The sequence below is a fragment of the Neolamprologus multifasciatus genome, chromosome 6 (assembly GCF_963576455.1).
Source record: "Neolamprologus multifasciatus chromosome 6, fNeoMul1.2, whole genome shotgun sequence".
Lineage (NCBI taxonomy): Eukaryota > Metazoa > Chordata > Actinopteri > Cichliformes > Cichlidae > Neolamprologus > Neolamprologus multifasciatus.
The window spans coordinates 437,806-462,686 of NC_140444.1; the positions used below are offsets into that span (position 1 = coordinate 437,806).

General features: G+C 44.5%; 1 protein-coding gene across 2 annotated transcripts; it reads left to right on the plus strand.

The window, feature by feature from the left end:
• Positions 1–786: 786 nt before the first annotated feature.
• On the plus strand, positions 787–23,989 carry LOC146516034 (3-oxo-5-alpha-steroid 4-dehydrogenase 2-like). 2 transcript variants are annotated; one of them, XM_085163940.1, is made up of 5 exons: positions 787–1,171; positions 20,890–21,053; positions 22,988–23,089; positions 23,182–23,332; positions 23,703–23,989. In XM_085163940.1, the coding sequence occupies exons 1-5, from the start codon at positions 900–902 to the stop codon at positions 23,767–23,769; spliced, it is 756 nt and encodes a 251-aa protein (XP_085020066.1). In that variant the 5' UTR covers positions 787–899; the 3' UTR covers positions 23,770–23,989. The 2 variants fall into 2 exon arrangements, with proteins under 2 accessions (XP_085020066.1, XP_085020067.1); XM_085163941.1 differs by lacking the exon at positions 787–1,171 and adding an exon at positions 8,430–8,824.
• The last annotated feature ends 892 nt before the right edge of the window (positions 23,990–24,881 follow it).

Genomic DNA, 24,881 nt, shown 5'->3' on the forward strand with positions numbered 1-24,881 from the left:
GACGTCACTTATTCATGTGCGAATGTTTAATAACGAAGAACATTAAAACATTGCTGTTGGCCACATGCCGGCAAAGTCATGTGACATTAGTGATGTTTGTACTTTCAGCATTAACTTGGTTTTAAAGCATATATCTATCATAATAATCTGACAATAACAATAAATAACAACAATAAATAACAATAATATTGGCCATATTATATTTACATTACCATAGTGAGATGACTTTAGTCTCATGAACAACATTAACTAATTATTATTTACTAACTAATCTTAAATAACTGTTCAGTACAGAAATGAAGCCCTTGAATCATGTTTTACAGTCCTGTGGTCTCAGCCTCAGATACTCAACTAATCAAAGTGATGTCATGACAAAAATGAATGACCAACAAAAATTTTTCTCCTTCATTTCTGTCACACAAAGCTGTATGAAACGTTTCTCGCGGTTAGTATCATGGTTGCTAGGCAACCTGAACAGCGTGACGAAGGCTAGACCGTCCCATTTCACAAACCTCTCACTTCCGCACTTCTCGTACTTATAGTACGCACCGTCCGTAGTACGCGTAGTGCGCGTACTTCAAGCGTGCAGACCCTGAATTGGGACACAGCAGTTGTCTCTCTGCATACGCTGCGCATGCGCACATCACAAACCCCAAATGTTCTTCTTCTTCTTCTTCTTCTTTTTAAAACCCTTTGTGAATATTTGTTATGGTTCGTTTGGTCAGAAGTCACCGTCACATCAGGGTAGGTCACCGGGCGCACACAGACGCCACGTCCCGCCCTCTTGGTTTCTCTTTTTTTTTTAGACCTGAGCAGGAACTCGGGACGTCAGGTCACGTTTAGCACCCTCCTCCTTCTCCTCCTCCCCCATTTCCTCCTCTCGGCTGCTGTCGGGTGTGATGGAGTGCCGCGAGGCCGTCGTGTCTTACCTGAGCTGGGGTCTGGTGGTGGTTGGGGTCTCTTTCGTGCTGCGGCAGATGCAAAACATGCGCGTAATGAAGTACGGCCGCTACGCGCCCACGCAGGCGCGCTGCTGCCCGGCCAGGCTCGGCTGGTTCTTGCAGGAGGTGCCGGCTCTCCTTGTGCCGCTGCTGCTGTTGCTGCTCCCCGGGGAGACCGGGACCGGGAGGAGGCTGCTGATCGGCACCTTCATGCTGCACTACTTCCACAGGTACGGTCTCATGCTCGCGTGCAGCAGAGAAACACTCACGATATAAACTTCTGATTGTTCACAGTGTCGAGGCGCTAGTGTCTAAAGTAAACCGTCGAGTCATTACAGACGGACTAATGACTCACTGGGTATCGTTAGTAGAGCCAAGTCAGAGCATCAATGAACAGAGTGTTCCTTTGTTTAACCTTTGGTCACCTCCAGGGCTGGACTGGGACAAAACATCGGGCGTTTTGACTCGAGTCCAGCCCACCAGGTATTACAGGACAAACCATGAATCCTTTGAATGAAAACAAACACAGTGATGCACACTGTCTTGTTGGTATATCAATCTAATAAACTTAAACCTGCACCATCCTCCCTATGCTGATATTCTAACAGTACCTGGAAGCAGACTGTTGGTCGTTAACCTCCTGAACACAACACATGGTGAAAACCTGAAATTAAGACAGAGACTAGAGGTGAGACATGATCATTACTGATGACAGATTCAGATATATTTTCATAAACCATTCATTTGCCACATCAATAAACAGCACGGCAGCGCAAAATATGTTTTCTAACAAACCTTTAAAAAGTGAGAGGAGACAGAAAGACAGCTGAGAAAGAATAAAACTGACTTTTTGATGGCGTTTTACACACAGTACTGGTGCAGGATCTAGAAGATGTGGGAAATACTGGCATCATGTACAGTACTTAGTTACTTCTGAAGAAATTATGATGGGACCCTAAAAAAATTACTATGTACAATAATGGATTTCTATACATTTGACATCAGATGAAATCGTTTGTTGTAAGATTCAGATAATTATTTGTTAAAAGCGAGAAATTTTAAATGAGAATAAGAAAGTATTTCTTTGTGCCCCCCTCTCCCTGTTAATGCCCTACCTGCCCCCCTGGCAACACTTTGCTAGACCCGCCCCTGCACAGTTACCAGCTGTCAGCTACTTAGAAAAGGATCCTGGGGTTATTTGTCTCTCAGAAACAGTTCATAACTTCAACTCATCCATGTCACCTAAAAGGTAAACCTGTTTCTCCATCAGCTGTTCAGCTCTGATGATTCAGTAAGGACATCTCCTGGTTTCATCTTCATGTTTCCCTCTCACCACATATCCAAACCAACATGAGCAGCAGCTTTACAGCTGTGGCTCCAGCAAACATCAGCTGATACTAGAAATTAGTATTAAATACATTCTAACAACAGCTGATCAAGCTTAAACGTGCTGCTGTTGTTTAGCTCGACATCAGCTGGTTTCCTTTTTCTGGAGCAAGAAAAGCCGATCAGCTGATCATTGATCAGTTTCATGATTGAAGTAGAAACAGGAGAGGGAGTGACATTATATGTCATGTGTATTTTTTTTATTATTCATTTTTTTTATATATATACATATATGTTTCTATCTATCCATACATACGTATATACACATACGCACATATACACATATTCAATAACCCCATTAACACCTCAAAGGATACACAACCTACAGATATATATATACCCACACCAACATACCCGTGCGCCCGCACACACATGAAAATATTAGACAAGAACACCCGATCAAATCTCCACCTCCTCCCTGTACCCTGTAAAAACCATCTCCTTAAACTGCTGTTTAAACTGCACCGTGCTCGGACTTTGCTTCATATCTTTACTTAGTCTGTTGCACAGCTTCACTCCACACACAGAGATCCAGAAACTTTTTAATGTTGTATGGATACGAGGATGTTTTAAATGTAATTCCCCCTCAGATTGTATCCCTGTTCCTTTCAGAAAACATTTTTAGAATATTGTCAGGAAGCAGGTTATTTATTGCTTTATATATAATGTGTGCAGTGAGAAAATGAACCAGATCTGTGAATGTTAGAAGTTTTGATGTTAAGAATAGTGGATTTGTATGATCTCTGTGACCAGTTTTATGGATTATTCTTATGGCCCTTTTTTGTAATAGAAAGATTGATGATAGTGAACATTTCTAAGTATTGCCCCAAACCTCTGCACAGTAATTCACATACGGTGCAATCAGGGAACAATAGAGAATGTGTTTTACTCAAGATTGAAACACTTCTTGAAATTTTGTTATGTATATGATTTATATGAGACTTCCAGTTTAATTTATCATCTATAATCACACCAAGAAACTTATGTTCAAGTACTCTTTCAATTTCCACACCATCTATATGAATCTGCACTTGTGCCGATTTTAGAAGCCAAAGGTTCAAATTAGCCGGGAGCAGCTTCACTTAATTACAACAGTGGTTTTGTTAGGAAAACAGTTTCTGTATACCGGATACTAAATTACGTTAATGTCAGCGGCTAACGTATCTAACATAGCTAACTGTTACTGTTAGCACAACATTAACAACAAGCTACAGTGACGAGTAACAAAAACAAAACAGTAAAAAGCTTTAAATGAAAATGGAAAATGTTTTACCTTTTCCAACAGTCCCAGAATCCTGAGCTAAATAATAAAATAATAATAATAATGTTAATAAAGAATAAAGTTACGTTGAAACCAAGCACACCATTGTTTTTTTTGTGACATTACCAATAAGTTTGACGTGTCACATGACCCTCTTCCTGTTGAAAAAACAAAAGTTGTATCCAAGATGGCCGACTTCTAAATGGCCACCATGGTCACCACCCATCTTGAGGAGTTTGCCCCCTCACATATACTAATGTGCCACAAACAGGACTTTAATATCACCAACCATTCCCCTGTTACTACGCTGTATCCATATAAAACCCCCCTGTAGATTAATGAGAAATGACTCGGTCATACGAAGCCTGGTGATGACGCCTGTAGGAACAAACTAGCTCAACGGCTCACGTGTGGCGGTTCTGTGGGCCCGTCTATGAACTCTGACCTTTGTTCTTTGTGTCAGGTGGATTCAGCTCAGCTGATTGGCCGGGCCATCCCTGCAGCTTTATTTTGTTTCTCGCTGTGTTTGATCATCGTCTCTTCATCATTACATAGATGGCAGCAGAGCTGTCTCGAGCTTCCTTCACTTACACCAGGGGTCCCCAATCCCAGTCCACGAGGGCCGGTGTCCTGCAGGTTTGAGATCTCACCCTGGGTCAACACGCCTGAATCACATGATTAGTTCATTACCAGCGTCTGGAGAACTTCAGGACATGTTGATGAGGTCGTTTATCCATTTAAATCAGCTGTGATGGATCAAGGACTCATCTAAACCTGCAGGACACCGGCCCTCGTGGCCTGGGATTGGGGACCCCGACTTACACGAAGCGTGTCGGTGCCGCATGCTGACAAACAGCCCCCGCCATCACGCTCCCACCTCCGCCGCGCCCTTTGACCTCCTAACACGGTGTGATGTGAGTGAAGTTGCCCCCCCCCCCTTCTTCAAATCCAACAAAAGTGGTATCAAACGTTTGTGCTGCTTCTGTTTTAAAGATATTAGTGAAAATGTAAAGGTCAAAAGGTCAACCAGCCCCCCCCCCACATTACCCAAATCAAACAAAATTGATGTCAAACATTTGTGCTACGTTTGTGCTGCTAACATTTTAAAGATATTAATAAAATAACATCTTGATGCTGAATCATCCAGCTAAGTAAATCCCAAAGTTGATTCTGTTCATCTGGACATTTTCAGTGGGAGAAATGTTTCGTCATCATCAGGTGACGTCTTCAGTCTCAGCTGACTGCAGGTTTTATCTTATAAACAGGACATTTGCACAGTGAAGGAAACTAGCACCACTGAATGAACAATGTGCTGGGGGGTTAGTTCCATGATTGTTAGTATGCAAATTCTTATGACCATTGATCAACAACTACTAATCAAAGACACAGATTCTCAAATGGCCATGAGTCTCATTCACAGAAAGTGGGTGCAATCACAGCATTGTAGGATGGTGACAGATGTACCCTTAGGCCCCTCCTCGATGCAGAGATGCTCAGCATCCTGACAGCCGATGGATGAAGCTGTCTCTCAGTCTGCGGGTTCTGGCCCGGAGGCTCTTCAGTATCCTTCCTGATGGCAGCGAACTGAAGACGCTGTTGAAGGGATGAGTGGAGTCGCCTGTAATGGAGAGGACCTTCCAGATGAGGCAGGCGCAGTAGATCTCCTGGGGAGGGAAGAGAGGTCCCCACAATGCTCTCGGCTGCTCTCACTACCCGTTGTCATTTTTCCCTGCAGCAGTGCAGGAGTCAAACCACACAGTGATGCAGCTGGTGAGGATACTCTCAATGGTTCCTCTGCAGAAGGTGCTCATAATGGGGGTTGAATCTCTTGTGCTTCTCAGTTTGCAGAGGAAGTAGAGTCGCTGTTGGTCTTCTCCACATTCAGGGACAGGTTGTTGTTGCTGCACCACTCTGCCAGATGGTTAACTTCACCCCTGTAGTAGATCTCGTCGTGGGTTAGCAGAGTGAAGAGAAGGGGGCTCAAAACACATCCCTGGGGAGCCCCCGTATTCAGTGTTCTTGGGCTGGAGGCGTTGCTGTCGACCCGTACTGTCTGCTGAAATCCAGCAGCCGTTACACAGCGAGGTGCTGATCCCAGCAGATCCAGTTTGTGAATGAGTTGCTGGGTAATGATGGTGTTGAAGGCTGAACTGAAGTCTATGAACTTCTGACATATGAGTCTCTAGTGTCCAGATGTGTGAGGGCTGAGTGAGGGGCAGTTGATTCCATCATCAGTTGAGCGTTTTGACCGGTATGTGAACTCAAAGGGATCCAGGTTGGGGGAAAGCGATAATTTGATTTGATGCATGACTAACCGTTCAAAGCTCTTCATAATGATGGAGGTGGGTCTGACAGGACGGTGGTCCTTAAAGCAGGAGGTAGATGACTTCTTCAGTACAGTAATGATGGTGGAGGCTTCGATGTGGGAACGACGGCCTGACCCTAGTGATGTGTTAAAGATGTCTGTGAACACATTTGTGAGTTCAGCATAGTCCGTCAGTGCTCGTCCAGGGATGTTATCAGGACCTGGAGCTTTGCGTGTACTGATTTGGGCAAGAGATCCCCACACACAGTCTGGGGATTGTGTCACCACGGTCTGCAGAGTGGGCTTGTAGTCTGTGATGGTTTGTATTCCTGTATCTCTGCTGTCGCTGAAGCTTTGCTGCAGCTGCTCTGAAGGCTGCATTTTTCAACCTTAGGAGCATTTGAACCTGACCTGTGAGCCATGGTTTCTGATTGGCCCGGACAGTGATAGTCCTGGTCTCTGTGACATCATCGATGCATTTTGGGATGTAGGCAATGACAGTTTCTGTATATTCCTGAAAGTCTGTGGTGTTGTCATGTGTGGCGGCCTGTGGTGGGAAAGCAGTCTTGCAGTGCCTCTGAGGACCCTTCTGGCCACACCTGTACCTGCTTACGAACTGGTTTGGTGACTTTGAGCAGGGGCCTGTGGCACACCTAGGTTTCCACCTGTACTGACCCTTATGCAAAATAGGTGGAAATAAGACACAGTTCCAAAAGCAAACACAACTGATCAGTGCTGAGCGTGTTCCTGTTGCTGAGGTTGGGGTGATCCTGTCATCTCTTATGAACGACCTCCAACGCTTCTGTGACTGGGATGTAACATCTCTCTCTCACTGTACATGTACTGTTTATAAAATTAGGGAAACATAACCTGCACAAACAAAATAATTTGCAGGACAAATGTTTGATATCAATTTTGTTTGATTTGAAGAAGGTAGGGGGGCCAACTTCACTCTCATGTGTTTATAAGGTTGAAACCTGCAGTCAGCTGAGACTGAAGACGTCACCTGATGATGACGAAACGTTTCTCCCACTGAAAACGTCCAGATGAACAGAATCAACTTTGGGATTTACTTAGCTGGATGATTCAGCATCAAGATGTTATTTTATTAATATCTTTAAAATGTTAGCAGCACAAACGTAGCACAAATGTTTAACATCAATTTTGTTTGATTTGGGTAATGTAGGGGGGGCTGGTTGACCTTTTGACCTTTACATTTTCATTAATATCTTTAAAACAGAAGCAGCACAAACGTTTGTTCAGTGTCGGTGTCATGTGATCAGTCTGCCTCTCACAGGCTCATCTAAAAGCAAGCGTGCATACAGCCGTGCTGCGTGAGTGCATTACTTCGGACAGTCGCACCTGCTGGTCCAGGTGTTTCTGTCCTCCTCTGTGTGTGACGAGCACCTGATGGTCTGCGATGATGAACTGTGGCCCGACACGCTCACTGTTTGAAACGAGATGGTTTGACGATCTGGAGAGAGCTCGTGGTTTCACCCCGTGGGACACACGACGATGACACACCTTTCAGTTGGGTCTGAACCAGCTGATATGAATCTGAGCCGCAGGACTGATTTCTAATCGCTGCGAGATTCCTCGCCGTGCCTCCTAAATGGTCCAGCGGAGGAGTGGTTCACATCTGTGCAGATGTTTGCAGTGGATCAATAAATGATGAAATGAGAGGAACATGATGGAAAACGTTGGTCTGTGAGTCACAGTGGATGCTGTGTGTTGGTCCTCTCACAGCTGCTGCAGGTCTGAGGATTAATGCTGATTTGTGAAGCTCCTCAGGTTTAAACGCTGTGACATCACGGTGTGATGGGTGTCGTTTTGCCTGAAGCTGCAGCTTCCACCTGCGAGCCTCACTGAGGTGGGGAACGCGCCTGCGCATACCTGAGCATACCTGAGCAACACGTTCTCACTCCCACAGCGTAACATTTTACGCTAGGTGACAAATCGTCAACATATTACGTTTTCGGCTACCCACCACGTTCCTGAATGACGACCTCGGAAAAATGAGGAAATATGAGAACCGTATGGACTCAATCTACACATGTTCGCTCTTTTCTTCAAATCACTTAGAAACACGCTATTTAACGTCATTACAGTCCTGGATAACCTCAGGAAAAAGGTCATGGTTAGGGCTAGGGATAAGGTTAGGTTTAGGGCTGGAACGTCTATTCCCGCGGGAGCGTCATTGCACTGGATTACTGGATAACCCGCTGCGTACCATAAGAACGCCGAAGGTCTCCTTTCGCGGTCCTCAGGAACGCCGCGGGACGTGACAAAACGTCGGCATGTTACGCTCGGAGTGAGAACAGGCTGAGACCTCCTGCTGCGCCCGACTTCAGGTCTTCTGGGAATCCATCCTACTTGTTGTCTCTCTGCATACGCTGCGCATGCGCACATCACAAACCCCAAATGTACTTCTTCTTCTTCTTCTTCTTTTTTTTTTAACCCTTTGTGAATATTTGTTATGGTTCGTTTGGTCAGAAGTCACCGTCACATCAGGGTAGGTCACCGGGCGCACACAGACGCCACGTCCCGCCCTCTCGGTTTCTCTTTTGAGACCTGAGCAGGAACTCGGGACGTCAGTAGGTCACGTTTAGCACCCTCCTCCTTCTCCCCCTCCCCCATTTCCTCCTCTCGGCTGCTGTCGGGCGTGATGGAGTGCCGCGAGGCCGTCGTGTCTTACCTGAGCTGGGGTCTGGTGGTGGGTGGGGGTGCTTTCCTGCTGCAGCAGATGCAAAACTGCGCAAAGTACGGCCGCTACGCGCCCACGCAGGCGCGCTGCTGCCCGGCCAGGCTCGGCTGGTTCTTGCAGGAGGTGCCGGCTCTCCTTGTGCCGCTGCTGCTCTTGCTGCTCCCCGGGGAGACCGGGACCGGGAGGAGGCTGCTGATCGGCACCTTCATGCTGCACTACTTCCACAGGTACGGTCTCATGCTCGCGTGCAGCAGAGAAACTCTCACGATATAAACTTCTGATTGTTCACAGTGTCGAGGCGCTAGTGTCTAAACCAGGGGTGTCAAACGTACGGCCCGCGGGCCGCATCAGGCCCGCAAACGGGTTTAATCTGGCCCGTGAGATGATTTTGTAAAGTAAACGAGCAGCAATTTTTCAATAAAGAAACTGCTGTTCCAATTGTGTCCATTGGATGGCGCATTAGCAATTGTGAGCTACTTTGTTTTGCCCACGAAATTTAAACCTGGTGTGCTTTGGCACCCTCATTGCCCCAACATGTCTCTGTCAAAACAGAGAAACGTGGATGCAGAGTGTTCCAAGAAAAACGGTCATCCTCCTGTTTATTCACAGAAGTGAATGGGAAAGCTGTATGTTTGGTGTGTTCCCAGCTTGTTGCAGTGCTGAAAGTATATAACCTCCGTCGCCACTATGTGAGTCTTCATGCCGACAAATATGACAACTTTCAAGGACAGCGGAGAAGAGAGAAGGTGAATGAACTGTTGGCGTGTCTGAAGAAACAGCAGTCTGTGTTTCCAGCTGAGACATCAGTGATGCTGCAGTGAAAGCTAGCTACCTCACTGCTAACGACATTGCACTAGCTTCAAAACCATTTAGTGAAGGTGAATTCATAAAAACATGTATGATGAAGGCATCGGAGATTGCGTGCCCTGAAAAGCGCCAGGCCTTTGCAAATATCAGCCTGACAAGAAACATAGTTGCCGACAGGATTTCTGATCTTTCAGCGGATTTGGACAGTTGAAGCAAAAAATAGTCATTTATTGTGTTTTCAGTCGCAATTGATGAAGGCACGGACATTACAGATGTTGCACAACTGGCAATTTTCATCCGCGGAGTTGATGACACGTTGACCGTCACCGAGGAGTTTGTGGAGTTGGTACCGATGACAGATACAATGACCGCAGCTGTCGGCGCGCTGGACAGGGTTGGAGTGGGCTGGTCCCGCGCTGTCAGCCTGGCTACAGATGGTGCGCCCTCAATGATCGGGAAGAAAGCAGGCGTTGTAAAAAAGTTCAGAGATAAAGTGCAATCTGCAAATGGAGGACGTGACTTTTGGACTTTTCACTGTATTTTGCACCAGGAGGCAAGTCACTGAAAATGGATAACGTCATGAAGGTGGTCATCCAAACTGTTAATTTCATCCAATCCAGAGGCCTCAATCACCGTCAGTTTGACAGTCTTCTCAGAGAGAAAGACCACATCTATGGCCTGCCATACCACACTGAGGTGAGATGGTTGAGCCGAGGTGCTGTGCTGAGGCGTTTCTTTGATTTACGAGAAGAAATTGAACAGTTTATGGAAGAAAAGGGCAAACCAGTGTTAGAATGGATGCAGGACCTTGCATTTATGGTGGATGTTACAGAGCACCTGAATAACCTGAACAAACAGCTGCAAGGACGCAACAAAGTTGTCACGCAGTATTATGACAGCATACGTTCTTTCAAGCTGAAGCTGTTATTGTGGGAGACGCAGCTCGCTGGTGGTGATGCAGCTCACTTCCAAAGTGTGGCAGATATGAAGGCAAGTTTATTTGTACAGCACAATTCAACAACAAGGTGATTCAAAGTGCTTTACAGAGACATTAGAAACAAAAACAAATAAAAAGCATGATTTAAAATTGATTAAAACAAGCAAACAAACAAACTAACTAACTAATTAACAAACAAACAAGCAAACAAAACAGTAGATAAAATCAAAACAGATAAAATCAGTAGTTAAAATGTGAGTTTTGAAATTTAAGCTCAAGTGTGGATTTGGTGCTTTATTCAAATGCAGCTGAGAACAGGTGAGTCTTCAACCTGGATTTAAATAAACTGAGTGTTTCAGCTGATCTGAGGCTTTCTGGGAGTTTGTTCCAGATATAAGGAGCATAAAAGCTGAATGCAGCTTCTCCGTGTCTGGTTCTGACTCTGGGAGCTGATAAAAGACCGGATCCAGATGACCTGAGGGATCTGGAAGGTTCATCCTGGGTCAGGAGGTCACTGATGTATTTTGGTCCTAAACCATTCAGAGCTTTATAGACCAACATCAGAACTTTAAAGTCTATCCTCTGACGGACAGGCAGCCAGTGTAAAGACCTCAGAGCTGGACTGATGTGGTCCACTTGTTTGGTCTCAGTGAGGACTCGAGCAGCAGAGCTCTGAATGAGCTGTAGTTGTCTGACTGATTTTTAGGTAGACCTGTAAAGATGCTGTTACAGTAATCAAGCCTACTAAAGGTGAATGCATGGACTAGTTTTTCCAGGTCCTGTTGAGACATCAGATCTTTTATCCTTGAAATATTCTTGAGGTGATAGTAAGCTGATTTTGTTATTGTCTTAATGTGTTTTTCTAAGTTTAGGTCTGCATCCATCACTACACCCACATTTCTCGCCTGGTTTGTGGTTTTTAGGTGTATAGATTGAAGTTCTCTGGTGACCTGTAATCGTTTTTCTTTGGCACCAAAGACTATTACTTCAGTTTGTTTTTGTTTAGCTGGAGAAAATTGTGGCACAACCAGTCATTAATTTCCTCAATGCATTTACCAAGAGCCTGTACAGGGCCTCGGTCTCCTGGTGACATTGTGATATATATTTGTGTGTCATCTGCATAGCTATGGTAGTTTATTTTGTTGTTCTTTATAATCTGTGCCAGTGGGAGCATGTAAATGTTAAACAGAAGGGGTCCCAGGATGGAACCTTGGGGAACTCCACATGTGATACTTGTCTGCTCAGATGTGAAGTTACCTATTGATACAAAGTATTTCCTGTTTTCTAAGTATGTTTTGAACCAGTTTAGTACAGTTCCTGAAAGACCTGCCCAGTTCTCCAGTCGTTTGAGTAATATGTTGTGGTCGACTGTATCAAATGCTGCACTGAGATCCAGTAAAACTAAGACTGACATTTTTCCACTGTCTGTATTCAGACATATGTCATTAAACACTTTGGTCAGAGCAGTTTCAGTGCTGTGGTTCTGTCTAAAACCTGACTGGAAGGCATCATAGCAGTTATTCTGTTTTAAGAAGTAATTGAGCTGTTGAGAAACTGCTTTTTCAATGATCTTACTTAAAAATGGGAGATTTGAGATCGGCCTGTAGTTGTTCATTTGTGTCTTGTCAAGATTGTACTTTTTCAGTATAGGTTTAATTACAGCAGTTTTTAGTGGTTCTGGAAACACACCTGACATTAAAGAAAAGTTGACGATCTGTAACAGGTCTGACTCTAAAGTCTTTGAGACCTTTTTGAAAAAACTTGTTGGCAGGACATCTAAACAGCAAGAGGAGGAGTTCAGTTGACCTAAGATGTCCTCCAGGTCTTTGCTGTTAATCGGGCGAAACTATTTGATGTTTAAACAGTTTGTCGGTGGACACAGTACATATTCTGGATCTGCTGTTGATGTACCAATTGCTTGTCTAATCTTTTGGATTTTTTCTGTGAAGAATTTGGCAAAGTCATTGCAGGCCATGGTCGAAGTTCAGCTGCCACTGACACAGGAGGGTTTGTTAGCCTGTCAACTGTAGAAAATAAGACCCGAGCATTATGATTGGTTTTGGTGATGATGTCAGAGAAGTAGGACCTCCTTGCACTCCTCAGTTGTAAATTATAATTGTGAAGTTTCTCTTTATAGATGTCATAATGAACCTGGAGGTTTGTTTTTCTCCATCTGCGCTCAGCTTTCCTACACTCTCTTTTTTCATTTTCACCAGTGTGGAGTTTCTCCAGGGAGACTTCTTCCTTCCAGAGATAACCTTCACCTTAACGGGAGCAATTGTATCCATTACATTTAACATGTTGGCATTGAAGCTATTGACGAGCTTGAAGCGGTTCAAAGATAAAATAACGGGACTGTTACTGGAGTTTGAGCAACGATTTCAGATTTTTGGTGAACTGGAGAAAGACTTCAGAGTTTTTTGCTCGCCGTTCACCGTGAATCCCTTTGATCTGCCCGTCAGGATCCAGCTTGAAATAATAGACTTGCAGTGGGACTCAGATTTGAAGGGTAAATCTGCCGCAGCTGGCTTGAACACATTCTATCAGAATCTCTTGCCAGGTTACCCGAACTTGACAGCCCTCGCTGCAAAACTGTTGTGCATGTTCGGAACCACGTATCTTTGTGAGCAAGTTTTCTCTGTAATGAGCATAAATAAAACAAAACTGCGCTCAAGGCTCACGCACAGGCACTCGAATCACATCCTGAAGTTAGCTGCCGCTCAGGATGTGAAGCCTGATATTGATGAGCTGGTGAAAGCTAAAAGATGCCAGGTATCAGGAGTCAAATAAACTATGCAACCCCACTGAAAGTGCTGCATGAGACACCCTGATGTACGTCTGTGAATCACTGAGGCACTGTGTGCTTGTTCTTTGTCCTCAGAGTTTTCAAATAACTTGAGGTGTTTTGTAATTAATAGCTATGTTGTGCTTTTGGACACACTGTCCTCAGGCTCCAGCTTTATGTTTATATACTTTTATGTTGATGTGAGACTGTTTCTATTTGATTATATTTGATTTATATATTTAACCTATTCTGTGGTTCTTGTACTTGTTTGGGGAACAGGATTTCATTATTTTTATCTACATTGCTGCCTGCGAAGTGACACCCTGATGTAGTTCTGTGATCTGTGAATCACTGAGGCACTGTGTGCTTGTTCTTTGTCCTCAGAGTTTTCAAATAACTTAAGATGTTTTATGATTAACAGCTATGTTGTGCCTGTACTATTTTGAACATACTGTCCACAGGCTCTAGCTTTATTTTTATGTTGATCGTATTAAAACAAAGAAAACAATCTGAAGTTGTTGTTTTTAAGGTATATATACTATGATTTTACCAGTCCGGCCCACTTGAGAATAGACTTCTCCATGTGGCCCCTGAACTAATGACTCACTGGGTATCGTGAGTAGAGCCAAGTCAGAGCATCAATGAACAGAGTGTTCCTTTGTTTAACCTTTTGGTCACCTCCAGGGCTGGACTGGGACAAAACATCGGGCGTTTTGACTCGAGTCCAGCCCACCAGGTATTACAGGACAAACCATGAATCCTTTGAATGAAAACAAACACAGTGATGCACACTGTCTTGTGATATATCAATCTAATAAACTTAAACCTGCAGCATCCTCCCTATGCTGGTATTCTAACAGTACCTGGAAGCAGACTGTTGGTTGTTAACCTCCTGAACACAACACATGGTGAAAACCTGAAATTAAGACAGACTAGAGGTGAGACATGATCATTACTGATGACAGATTCAGATATATTTTCATAAACCATTCATTTGCCACATCAATAAACAGCACGGCAGCGCAAAATATGTTTTCTAACAAACCTTTAAAAAGTGAGAGGAGACAGAAAGACAGCTGAGAAAGAATAAAACTGACTTTTTGATGGCGTTTTACACACAGTACTGGTGCAGTATCTAGAAGATGTGGAAAATACTGGCAAAATCAGCTGATCATTGATCAGTTTCATGATTGAAGTAGAAACAGAAGAGGGAGAGAGAAGAAGAGGCAGCTGTGCAGCAAAGACAGAATAACTGCAGCTTTGTGTGTTTTTCATTGTAGCTGAAGCTTTTATCTCATTTTATTTATAAGGTTAGTTATTAGAGTTTCCAACCGTCCCGTAAAAAACGGAATGGTCTCGTATTCAGAGAAAATATTGTGCGTTTGGTATTGAGGTGAAAAGGAACAGTTTGTCCCGGACTTTGAAATGTTTATTGAAAAAAAAAAAAAATTCAATAAACATTTCAAAGTCCGGGACAAACTGTTCGTTTTTACGGTGGCCCCTAGAGACAAAGCACGCGCAAACTCCAAAACACTTGCAAACTCCAAAACACAACGGAAGTGCTCCAGGACGATAGGGGCAGTGTTGAGCTCGATTTGCAAAATAAACGGCAAGTTTGTCTGTATGGGACGGTCTAGTCTCCGTCACGCTTCCCAGGTTGCCTAGCAACCATGATACTAACTAACTGGAAACGTGTCATACAACTTTGTTTGACAGAAATGAAGGAGAACATATTTTGTTGATTTGTTTGTTTGTTTCTACAAGAGCTTTGTGTGATTAGTTGAGTATCTGAGGCTGAGACCACAGGACAGTAAAACATGATTTTTGGGCTTCATTTCTGTACTGAACAGTCATTTAAGATTAGTTAGTAAATAACAATTAGCTAATGTTGTTCATGAGACTAAAATCCTCTCACTGTGGTAATGTAAATATAATATGGCCAATATTATAGTTATTATATTAATCATTATTAGCTATTACAGCAGTGAACATGAACTCTGTGTCAAATACTGAGCTTCAGTACAGATTCAATTCACCTTAAATCTTCACTCAAAGACAAGTATCTGTGACAGTGCATATATAGGTGTATCATATATAAGAGAGAAATGTTGTTCCTTCAGTATGTTGGCATTACTAAATTTGGCTCATTGCTTACATACATGTGTAAAAAGAAATTATATGAGCTGTGATAACTGTTTCTGATAGAATGAAGAGTCGACTGATATATGAAATATTCCTTTATTGGGTGAGAAAATCAGACCATGTCATAACTGCTTTAAGTCATACAGAATAGATATCAGAGCCTTAAACAGGCTGACTTCTGCTAAATGGGTCAAACTGGGCAGAAAGTCTACAAACACATAACATCCTTATAGAATATGATGTAACACTATAGATCAACTTACCTCAGAATATATAAAGCATATAAACAATTACAGCAATATGATGCAACAAACACAGCAGTGCTACTAATCCAAAATACTCAAAGCTTCATAGAACTGAAACAAACATTTATTTTTAGCTCCATTCAGCTGCTGATACATACTTTATGTTTCTGAACATTAAACTTGTTGCTGCCTTTCATAGTGTGTAACTTGAAGGCCCTGAGTACTTTCTCCCACACTGAAAACACTGGAATGATAAAATTATTTGAACATTACCTAATAAGACTGATTCAGGACAGACAGTTATGTTAAACTTTCCTAGCAGTCCTTCACAAACAGGGAACAGTCTGTCTATTCTCTCCATCTGTCAGCTGCTGCTGGCTCTTCCTCCTCCTCTTCCTCACACACTGCTGAGTCCTGGTGGATCATCAGGGGTGCAAAGCCTCACAGATGATGTGCAGCAGTGGGTCCCTCAGTCTGTCCTCACTCTGGACACTTGCAGTCGTCACACATGGAAATCAAATGTGTGATAAGCTGCAGGATTCAAACACAAGTGTAACTTATAAACACATGTTCATACTTTTATTCCACAATCAGAGAGAAAGAAAAACGAGAGAGAGAGTGCAGGACAGACAGACAGGTGAGTCTCAGGTGTACACACTGCTACAAAACAGCACAAAAGAAGGAGGATTGTGTTGTTACGAAACAAGAAGAGTTCCCAGATGGTACAGTGGACACATGTGTGACTCCTGTGATTAAAGCATCTTTCTTTCAGCCAAGAGATCTCTCCAGCATGTCCTGGGTCTGCCCTGGGGCCTCCTCCCAGTTGGACACGCTCAAACCACCTCAACTGGCTCCTTTTGATGGGAGGAGCAGCAGCTCTACTCTGAGCCCCTCCCGGATGGCTAAAGTTCTCACCTTGTCTCTAAGGGAGATGCCAGCCACCCTTCGGAGGAAGCTCATTTTGCCTGATCCGCGATCTTCTTCTTTCGGTCACTACCCACAGCTCGTGACCATAGGTGAGGGTAGGGCGTAGACCGACTGGTGAACTGAGAGCTTTAAAGAACCTCCTGAAGAACCTCCCACAAGACACTCCAAGGGACACGATTGAATGCCTTCTTCAAGTCCTCAAAACACATGTAGACTGGTGGGGCAAAGTCCCATGCACCCTGGAGTACCTCGAGAAGGTAAAGAGCTGGACTACTCTTCCTCGAAGGTGACAACCACTACATTGTTCCACCTGTATCCGAGGTACGACTAACGAATGGACTCTCCTTCCCAGCACCCTGGCAAAGACTTTCACAGGGAGGCTGAAGAGTGTGATCTCCCTATAGCTGGAGCACACCCCCGGCCCCTTTCCAGACCTTCACCTTCATCATGAGCTTGATCACAAGCGGCACAAGCTGCAGAAATGAGCTTTCTCCACAAGGTGGATGGCCTTTCCCTCAGAGAGAGGCTGAGGAGCTCAGAGTAGAGCCACTACTACTCCACATCTAAAGGTGTCAGTTGAGGTGGTTTGGGCATCTGACTAGGAGGCCTCCTGGGTGTTTCAGCGTATCCGAAGGAGGCCCCGGGGTGGCCTTGGAACGCCTCAGAGTTCCCCTGGATAAACTGGAGAGGGGGGTTTGGGCATCCTTACTTAGGCCGCTGTCCCCATAACCCGGCCATGGGGGCTTCCATAAGTGGAAGAAAATGAGTGGATGGATGGGCGACTGAGCCATGTTATAAACTATGATCAAAACTGTCACTAGCATAAATAACGAGTTTCCATTAAAACAGGGAACTCTAACCTCAGTTAAACACATGCTGCACATTTTCCTGGTTGTTCTCTCCTGGAGCCTTTAAAGAGAGCCTCCTGGCTGCAATGTCACCCTAAACCGGACAAACAGAAGAAATCTCTGAGGTGATTACAGAAAGATTTCCATTATTGTTGGAGCAGTCAGGCGGAGCTCGCTCTCATTGCAGGGCTGCATTCAGCCACACAAACTCTTTGTTACCAGTGACAGCGAATATATCATGTGCACTCACTTATACCAGCTGCTGACAGGCACACCCTGCAGTCTGTGCCAGCATGTTGGGAAATGTTTGACTTTCAGTGGGATCAAGTTCAGGATTGTCTCAATAGTTATTATAAACGTGTTCTCCCAAGTGATTCATCATTGGAGGGATCGGTACATCTAGCCGTGCTCTCCACTCAGTTTGTTTTGTTTTTATAGTGTTTAACACAAAGAACAATCTTATTTCAAAAGGTTATACTTTTTAGAATAATGAACAGACGAGCTCAGAGAAGCATACACTTTAAAATACTGGGTTTAAAACTTTGCATACAAAACGTAAAATGTTCACGAATGCTCAGTGAGCCACTTCCAGACGTAGTTAAATCCCACTTTTGCCTGATCACGTGGAGTTTGAGGATGCACATCTTTGACTGTCCTGTAATTTATCATGGATCCGATTGGTTTGAGAATTCCTAATTTTATGTATTGAATTGAATTAAAAACACTTTTTTATGTCCTTTGTATAGATCACATCTATTTCTTCTTTTTCCTCGTTATTTGTTCTTTTAATTTGTGGTTCCCTTTTCCTTTGGAGTTATTGTCCAACAATTAAAAATCTCTTTTAGTTGATTAAATTCAGTTTGTTGAGACCTTACAAGGAGTCCAAAGAATTGGAGGATCAAGCTCACTGTTAACGCTTTGTTGTATTCGTTGATATCGATTTTTATTTGCTCTTTCAGCTGGCTCTGTGCCTCCACAACGTCTCTGTAATCTGACTCCAAGTTCAGATTGAAACAGACTGTTCAGACTGATCCGTAGTTCCTATTTTGCAGTCAGATATTGTATGAAGGTCTTTACTGAAAATTAGGAAGTAGTCTATCCTAGAAAAGGTTTCATGCGGGTTAGAAAAGTGTGTAAAGTCCTGCTGGGGTCTGCGTAAGTCCTGCCATAGTTCATAGTTCATTGTTCATTGTATGTGCTTAAGTTTCCAACTATGCAGTGGTCATATATTAGACATCAACAGAGCAGTAAGACTGCGTTTCAGTGGTATGGTCCTCGTCTGTGGAACAGCCTGCCGAAGGAGCTCAGGGCCGCAGAGAACGTACATGTTTTTAAGAACAGGCTCAAGACCACCTTTTTAGTTTGGCTTTTACTTAACGTTTATTTATTTTACGCTTATTTATTCTATCCTGTTATTCTATTGTTAATCTAGGTTTTACCTAATATTTATTGATTTTATTCTTATTCATTTTTTAATCTTCTTACTCTATTTATATTTATATTTATATTTATATTTATATTTATATTTATATTTATATTTATATTTATATTTATATTTATATTTATATTGTATCCCGTTCTTATTTATTTTATCTTTTTACCCCGTATATATCCTATTGTGTCATATCTCCAGTGTTTCCTCGGAGGGCGCTCTCTGCACCGGGGCTGTGATCGACCGTGGCTGCTGGGGCTCTGGGGGTCCTCTCAGCCTGGCTGGGGGGCTTCTTTGCCTCCCTCCTGCTGTGTGCCCAGCCTGGAGGCTGCGGTCTGTGACCGGCTTCCGGTGCAGACGGCTCCCCATGATAGTGTTTCCTCACTTGGCTCATGCGTACCCAGTCCAATTTTACTTTTTAAGTGTGCGCGTGTGTGTGTGTGTGGGGGGGGGGGGGGCTGCTTTTAACCATGTAAAGCACTTTGTGCTACATTTTTTTTTGTATGAAAAGTGCTTTATAAATAAAGATTGATTGATTGATTGATTGATGCATCCAAGGGTGGTTTCCCTCCACTGCACAATGTGCCCTTCCCACCGCCGGTGGAGCCTCCAACGCATTCCTCAGCAACCGCGACTCAAAAGAGGCCTTGAGTTGTTGGGTGATGTCCCTCCTAAATTCTGTCAGTTCTTTCATTATCAGGTCCAAGTTTACGATGTCCGTGCTCTCTGTGTCAGGCTCGGGTCGGGTTAGCATCTCTTCATCCTCCAGTGCTTCGATGCTAATTGAGGTTGGCTAGTGTCATCTTCCTCGTTAAACAGCTCAGCTTGCGTCTTCCTTGTCTTCACTTTAGGCATTTTCAAAGCCCAAGATATTAAGTTTACTGTTGCACTACTGCACTAAACGAACTAGAGTTAAAGTGGGCTGATTTATTTAAGTGTAAGTTGGTTTTTCTGCTGCCATCGCACTTCTTCCAGCTGGAAGTCCACCTGTGATAGTTAAATCCATCCCATAGTTTGGTGATCAGTTCAGGAGTCACTGCTGTGGTTTGATTTCACAGTCCACAGTTGTTGGAAGTGGAGGCATGTAAATGGAGCCTGTTATAACCACCACAGTCTGTATTACTGGACTCATTATCTACTAGTTAAACCTTTACTCAAAAAGCATCTCTAGACCCAGCAGTCTTAGCTAATTATAGGCCAATCTCCAACCTTCCTTTATATCAAACATCCTTGAAAGAGTAGTTGTCAAACAGCTAACAGATCATCTGCAGAGGAATGGTTTATTTGAAGAGTTTCAGTCAGGTTTCAGAGTTCATCACAGCACAGAAACAGCTTTATTGAAGGTTACAAATGATCTTCTTATGGCCTCTGACAGTGGACTCATCTCTGTGCTTGTCCTGCTAGACCTCAGACCTGGATGTTTCTTCTTCACTCACTATGTGTTAACAGACCTCTCTGCATTGAATCATATCTGTTATTAATCTCTGTCTCTCTTCCACAGCATGTCTTTATCCTGTCTTCCTTCTCTCTCCCCAACCAATCACAGCAGATGGCCCCGCCCCTCCCTGAGCCTGGTTCTGTGTTATTCTTTACCTTACGATATAGAGCGCCTCAAGGCCACTGTTGTTATGGATGGGCAGTAATCAAATCGAATTGAACTGAATCAGGAGGTTGAAGGCAGGAGACCTGCTGACACGGCTAACCTCGCGTCTGGAAAAGATCATTGCTGTAGTTACATCACAACAGTAACTCTGACAGTGATAATCATTCGCTGATAACTAATAACTCACCTGGGGCACAGACACAAAGGCGTGCACGTCAGTGATTCTGACAAAATGCTGTTGAATTATGTCATCATGGCATGACGAATGGAGAAACCGGGAATTCTGGGTGGATGTTTGAACAAAATGCATCTGTTACATGTTTTAGAGTTTATTTAAAAAATCAGGGAGACAGTCCTGAGGTAAACACCTGTCCGTGGGCGGAGTTTCCTCTATCTGGGACACAAACAGATGCTGAAGGAGGGTTTTCTAACCCACTGACACTTAAGGTTGTTGTGTGTGGGAGCTCCATGTCAAACTGGAAGGGGGGTCGTTGCAGATCATTGGAGACTTTTACTTTGAAGGGTGGTGAAGTTCAAAGAGAAGGTAACATGAGTTTGTCCCTCAGGAGCATCATCTACGCCTTCCTGACCAGAGCACGACCCATCCCGCTGATCATCATAGTCTACGCCGTAATCTTCTGCTCGCTCAACGGTTTCCTGCAGGGCCACTTCCTGCTACACTGCGCTCGCTTTGAGGACACCTGGCTGACCCGCGCCCGCCTCACTGCAGGTGAGTCACAGCTACACCCACCAGTCACCATGAGGCCTCGCCACCATTGTCCTGAAGATTTCGTTTCGAGGCTGTAAAAACTACATTACCCACAGTCCTTGGTTTAACAGTGAGGCTTTGATCGGTGTGGGTCAGTGAAGGGCATGATGGGAGTCGTAGCTGAACGTCCCGTAGTGACTTTGGTCTTTAATCCAGACCACACTGACCAATCGCCATCACCCGTTATCATTACATCAAGAAGGCAGCAGTCGTAGGAGGAAGATGCAGTGAAGTCCTCCACCACCACGCATCCACGCAGAGAGGTCATGTCAGGGTCACCACGTATATGATTGCTGATTCAAACATCTGCTGACTTTTACCGTTAAAAGTCTTGTTTTCCACACTGGGATAAAACTACGACAGGAAAGCCAACTCAGCTTCAGCATCTGGCTGCTGGGTTCTGTGTTCTGTGTTCGGGTTCTGTGTTCTGGTCCTGTGTTCTGGTTCTGTGTTCGGGTTCTGTGTTCTGTGTTCAGGTTCTGTGTTCTGGTTCTGTGTTCAGGTTCTGTGTTCTGTGTTCGGGTTCTGTGTTCAGGTTCTGTGTTCTGTGTTCAGGTTCTGGTTCTGTGTTCAGGTTCTGTGTTCTGTGTTCGGGTTCTGTGTTCAGGTTCTGTGTTCTGGTTCTGTGTTCAGGTTCTGTGTTCTGTGTTCGGGTTCTGTGTTCAGGTTCTGTGTTCTGGTTCTGTGTTCAGGTTCTGTGTTCTGTGTTCGGGTTCTGTGTTCAGGTTCTGTGTTCTGTGTTCAGGTTCTGGTTCTGTGTTCAGGTTCTGTGTTCTGTGTTCTGGTTCTGGTTCTGTGTTCAGGTTCTGTGTTCGGGTTCTGTGTTCTGTGTTCTGGGTTCGGGTTCTGTGTTCAGGTTCTGTGTTCTGTGTTCTGTGTTCTGGTTCTGTGTTCTGGTCCTGTGTTCTGGTCCTGTGTTCAGGTTCTGTGTTCTGTGTTTTGGTTCTGTGTTCAGGTTCTGTGTTCGGGTTCTGTGTTCTGGTCCTGTGTTCTGGTCCTGTGTTCAGGTTCTGTGTTCTGTGTTCTGTGTTCTGTGTTCGGGTTCTGTGTTCGGGTTCTGTGTTCAGGTTCTGTGTTCGGGTTCTGTGTTCAGGTTCTGTGTTCTGGTTCTGTGTTCTGTGTTCTGGTTCTGTGGTCTGGTTCTGTGGTCTGGTTCTGTGTTCTGGTCCTGTGTTCTGTGTTTTGGTTCTGTGTTCTGGTTGTGGTTCTGGTCCTGTGTTCTGTGTTTTGGTTCTGTGTTCTGGTTGTGGTTCTGGTCCTGTGTTCTGTGTTCAGGTTCTGTGTTCGGGTTCTGTGTTCGGGTTCTGTGTTCGGGTTCTGTGTTCTGTGTTCTGGTTCTGTGGTCTGGTTCTGTGTTCTGGTCCTGTGTTCTGTGTTTTGGTTCTGTGTTCTGGTTGTGGTTCTGGTCCTGTGTTCTGTGTTCAGGTTCTGTGTTCGGGTTCTGTGTTCGGGTTCTGTGTGTGGTGTCCATGATGCTCTGCGGCTTCATGGACACCACACACAGAACAGTCTGCAGTCTGGATTCAGGGTCCTGGACCGTTGGCAGACGTTCCTGATCAAAGCTCATAATCACGTCTTTAAGTTTAGTTCGGCTAATCTGACACGTGGGAGCAGAACTCTGACACTGATAATAATCTTATCAACACGATTCAACGTAAGAAAGAAGGAATCAGGTGACGAACACCAGGCCTCGAAGAAGACAGCAGCTCGTATGAACACGTACGTTTATGCAGGTAAACCTCAGCGAAAGGCTACCTGGTTACCCAGGAAACCAAACCCAAAGTGCCAAGCTGTCAGCTACAAAGTGATGTGTGGGTGGAGCTTTAGACCAGGTGATTTTACCTGTCTTGTGAAGCTGTACAGGCGCACCTGATGAACTCTGTCTGTGTCTGAAGGTGTTGCTGTGTTTGCGCTCGGTATGATCGTCAACATCCACAGTGACTCCATCCTGCGTGGGCTGAGGAAACCTGGAGAGGTTGTCTACAGAGTCCCTCATGGTACGTCGCGTCCTCCTCGTGAGCAGACCTCCTCGCCGTTAGCCGCCGGGGCTGCTGCCTCTCGTTAAGCCGCTGCCGTCTCTGTGTTTCAGGGGGCATGTTCGAGTTTGTGTCTGGGGCGAACTACTTCGGGGAGATCGTGGAGTGGTGTGGATACGCTGTGGCTGTCTGGTCTTTGCCAGCCTTCGCCTTCGCCTTCTTCACCATCTGCTCCATCGGGCCCCGAGCCTGCATGCACCACAGGTAACGAGCCTCTGACGAGGCTTTGCTGCTGCTGATGCGACTGGGGGAGTGTGATCATTAAGACAGCTGGTCCTCCAACAGGAAACACATTTCTGACCTTGCCGAGTGTCCGGCTAAGTGCCTGAGTTTCTTTGGCTCTCGTTAAAAAGTCTTTGGGGTCCAGAAATACTCGAGTGCCAGGTCAGTCCTGCACGGGGGGCTTCGTAAAGGTACTGAGGCGTGTGCTGTAGAGCACAGCGTCAGCATGTTTTACACAACGCTGATAAAAATGCTGCACAGTTTCCATTTAAAGGCTTCACTTTGTGTTTCTGGCTGTTAAACCCAAACATGAGAAGTTCTCTCCTCTGAAATGAAACTGTGCTTTCTGCAGAGACTACCAGCAGAGGTTCAAGGACTACCCTCGCTCCAGGAAAGCCATCATTCCCTTCATCCTGTGAGGAGCACCGAGCTCGGCCGACTCCGGAGATCCAAAGTTCTTTACCAGCTTCACTCTTCATCCAAACTTTATGCATTTGTTTAATCATCACCTGCATGGTTTTTACTCCTGACGTTGTCCCAGTGTTCCCGTTGATGACGTAGCTTCCTCTAATGAGCGTCCGACTTCAGAGCGTGTCCTCTTGTGCTGGCGCGTGTATTATGCACTGAAACGAGCCTCGACCCAAAGACGTGAATAAAGATTTAAATTTGACGCTGTTCGGATTCTTTCACCTGCTGGCTCCACACGGCCTGCTAAAAAACAGCGCTGCTACATCAGAACTAAAAAGTTCTGATGTAGCAGCGTGTGCAGGCTGGAAGGCGGTGTTCTGGATATCATCATGGAGGTCCGAGTGTGCGTGGGTCAGCCTGGTTCGCTCTGAGGCCAGCACGCCGTACTAACAGGACGTTTTTAACAATCGCATTTGTGAATAATGGTTTTTAAATGGTCTTCGTCTTACTGCCGTTTAGCTAAAATCATCTTTGTTCACGTTTATACTTTTTATTGTTTGTCGGCTTTAAACAGCTGAAAAACCTCAAGCATACCAAAGCTGAACGCAGACTGTGAGCGCATGGTGACAGGAAGTGACAACTCAAGTAAAGCAGGAAGTAACCAGACACAGCGAAGAGAAGAAAACAGAAGGAAACTGAGCAAATGTAAAACTTTAAAGGGTTCCAGGTCATTCTTAGTGACTTCAGCATGTTCAGGCGTCCGTGTGAAACGGGCTCCAGATGAAGGCAGGAGGTCATCCTCACACACTGAAGATTGACTTCCTCTTTGTGTGAAAGGATTTTTGTCATTTTATGATTTTGTATTATTAAAAACACAAAAAAATTAATTTCATATTTAATAGGGCTGCAACGATACTCGTATCTATATTGAACCGTTCGATACAGTGCTTTCGGTTCGGTACGCATATGTATCAAACAATACAACATTTTTTATTTATTTGATCAACTTTTCTTCTGACGATGCTGTCTGTGTTGAGAGCTCAGTGGATCTGCGTTCGACTACTTCGCCTAGGCTGCACTGTCGAGCGCAGATTCACTGAGCGCAGCGCAAGCTAGCAATACA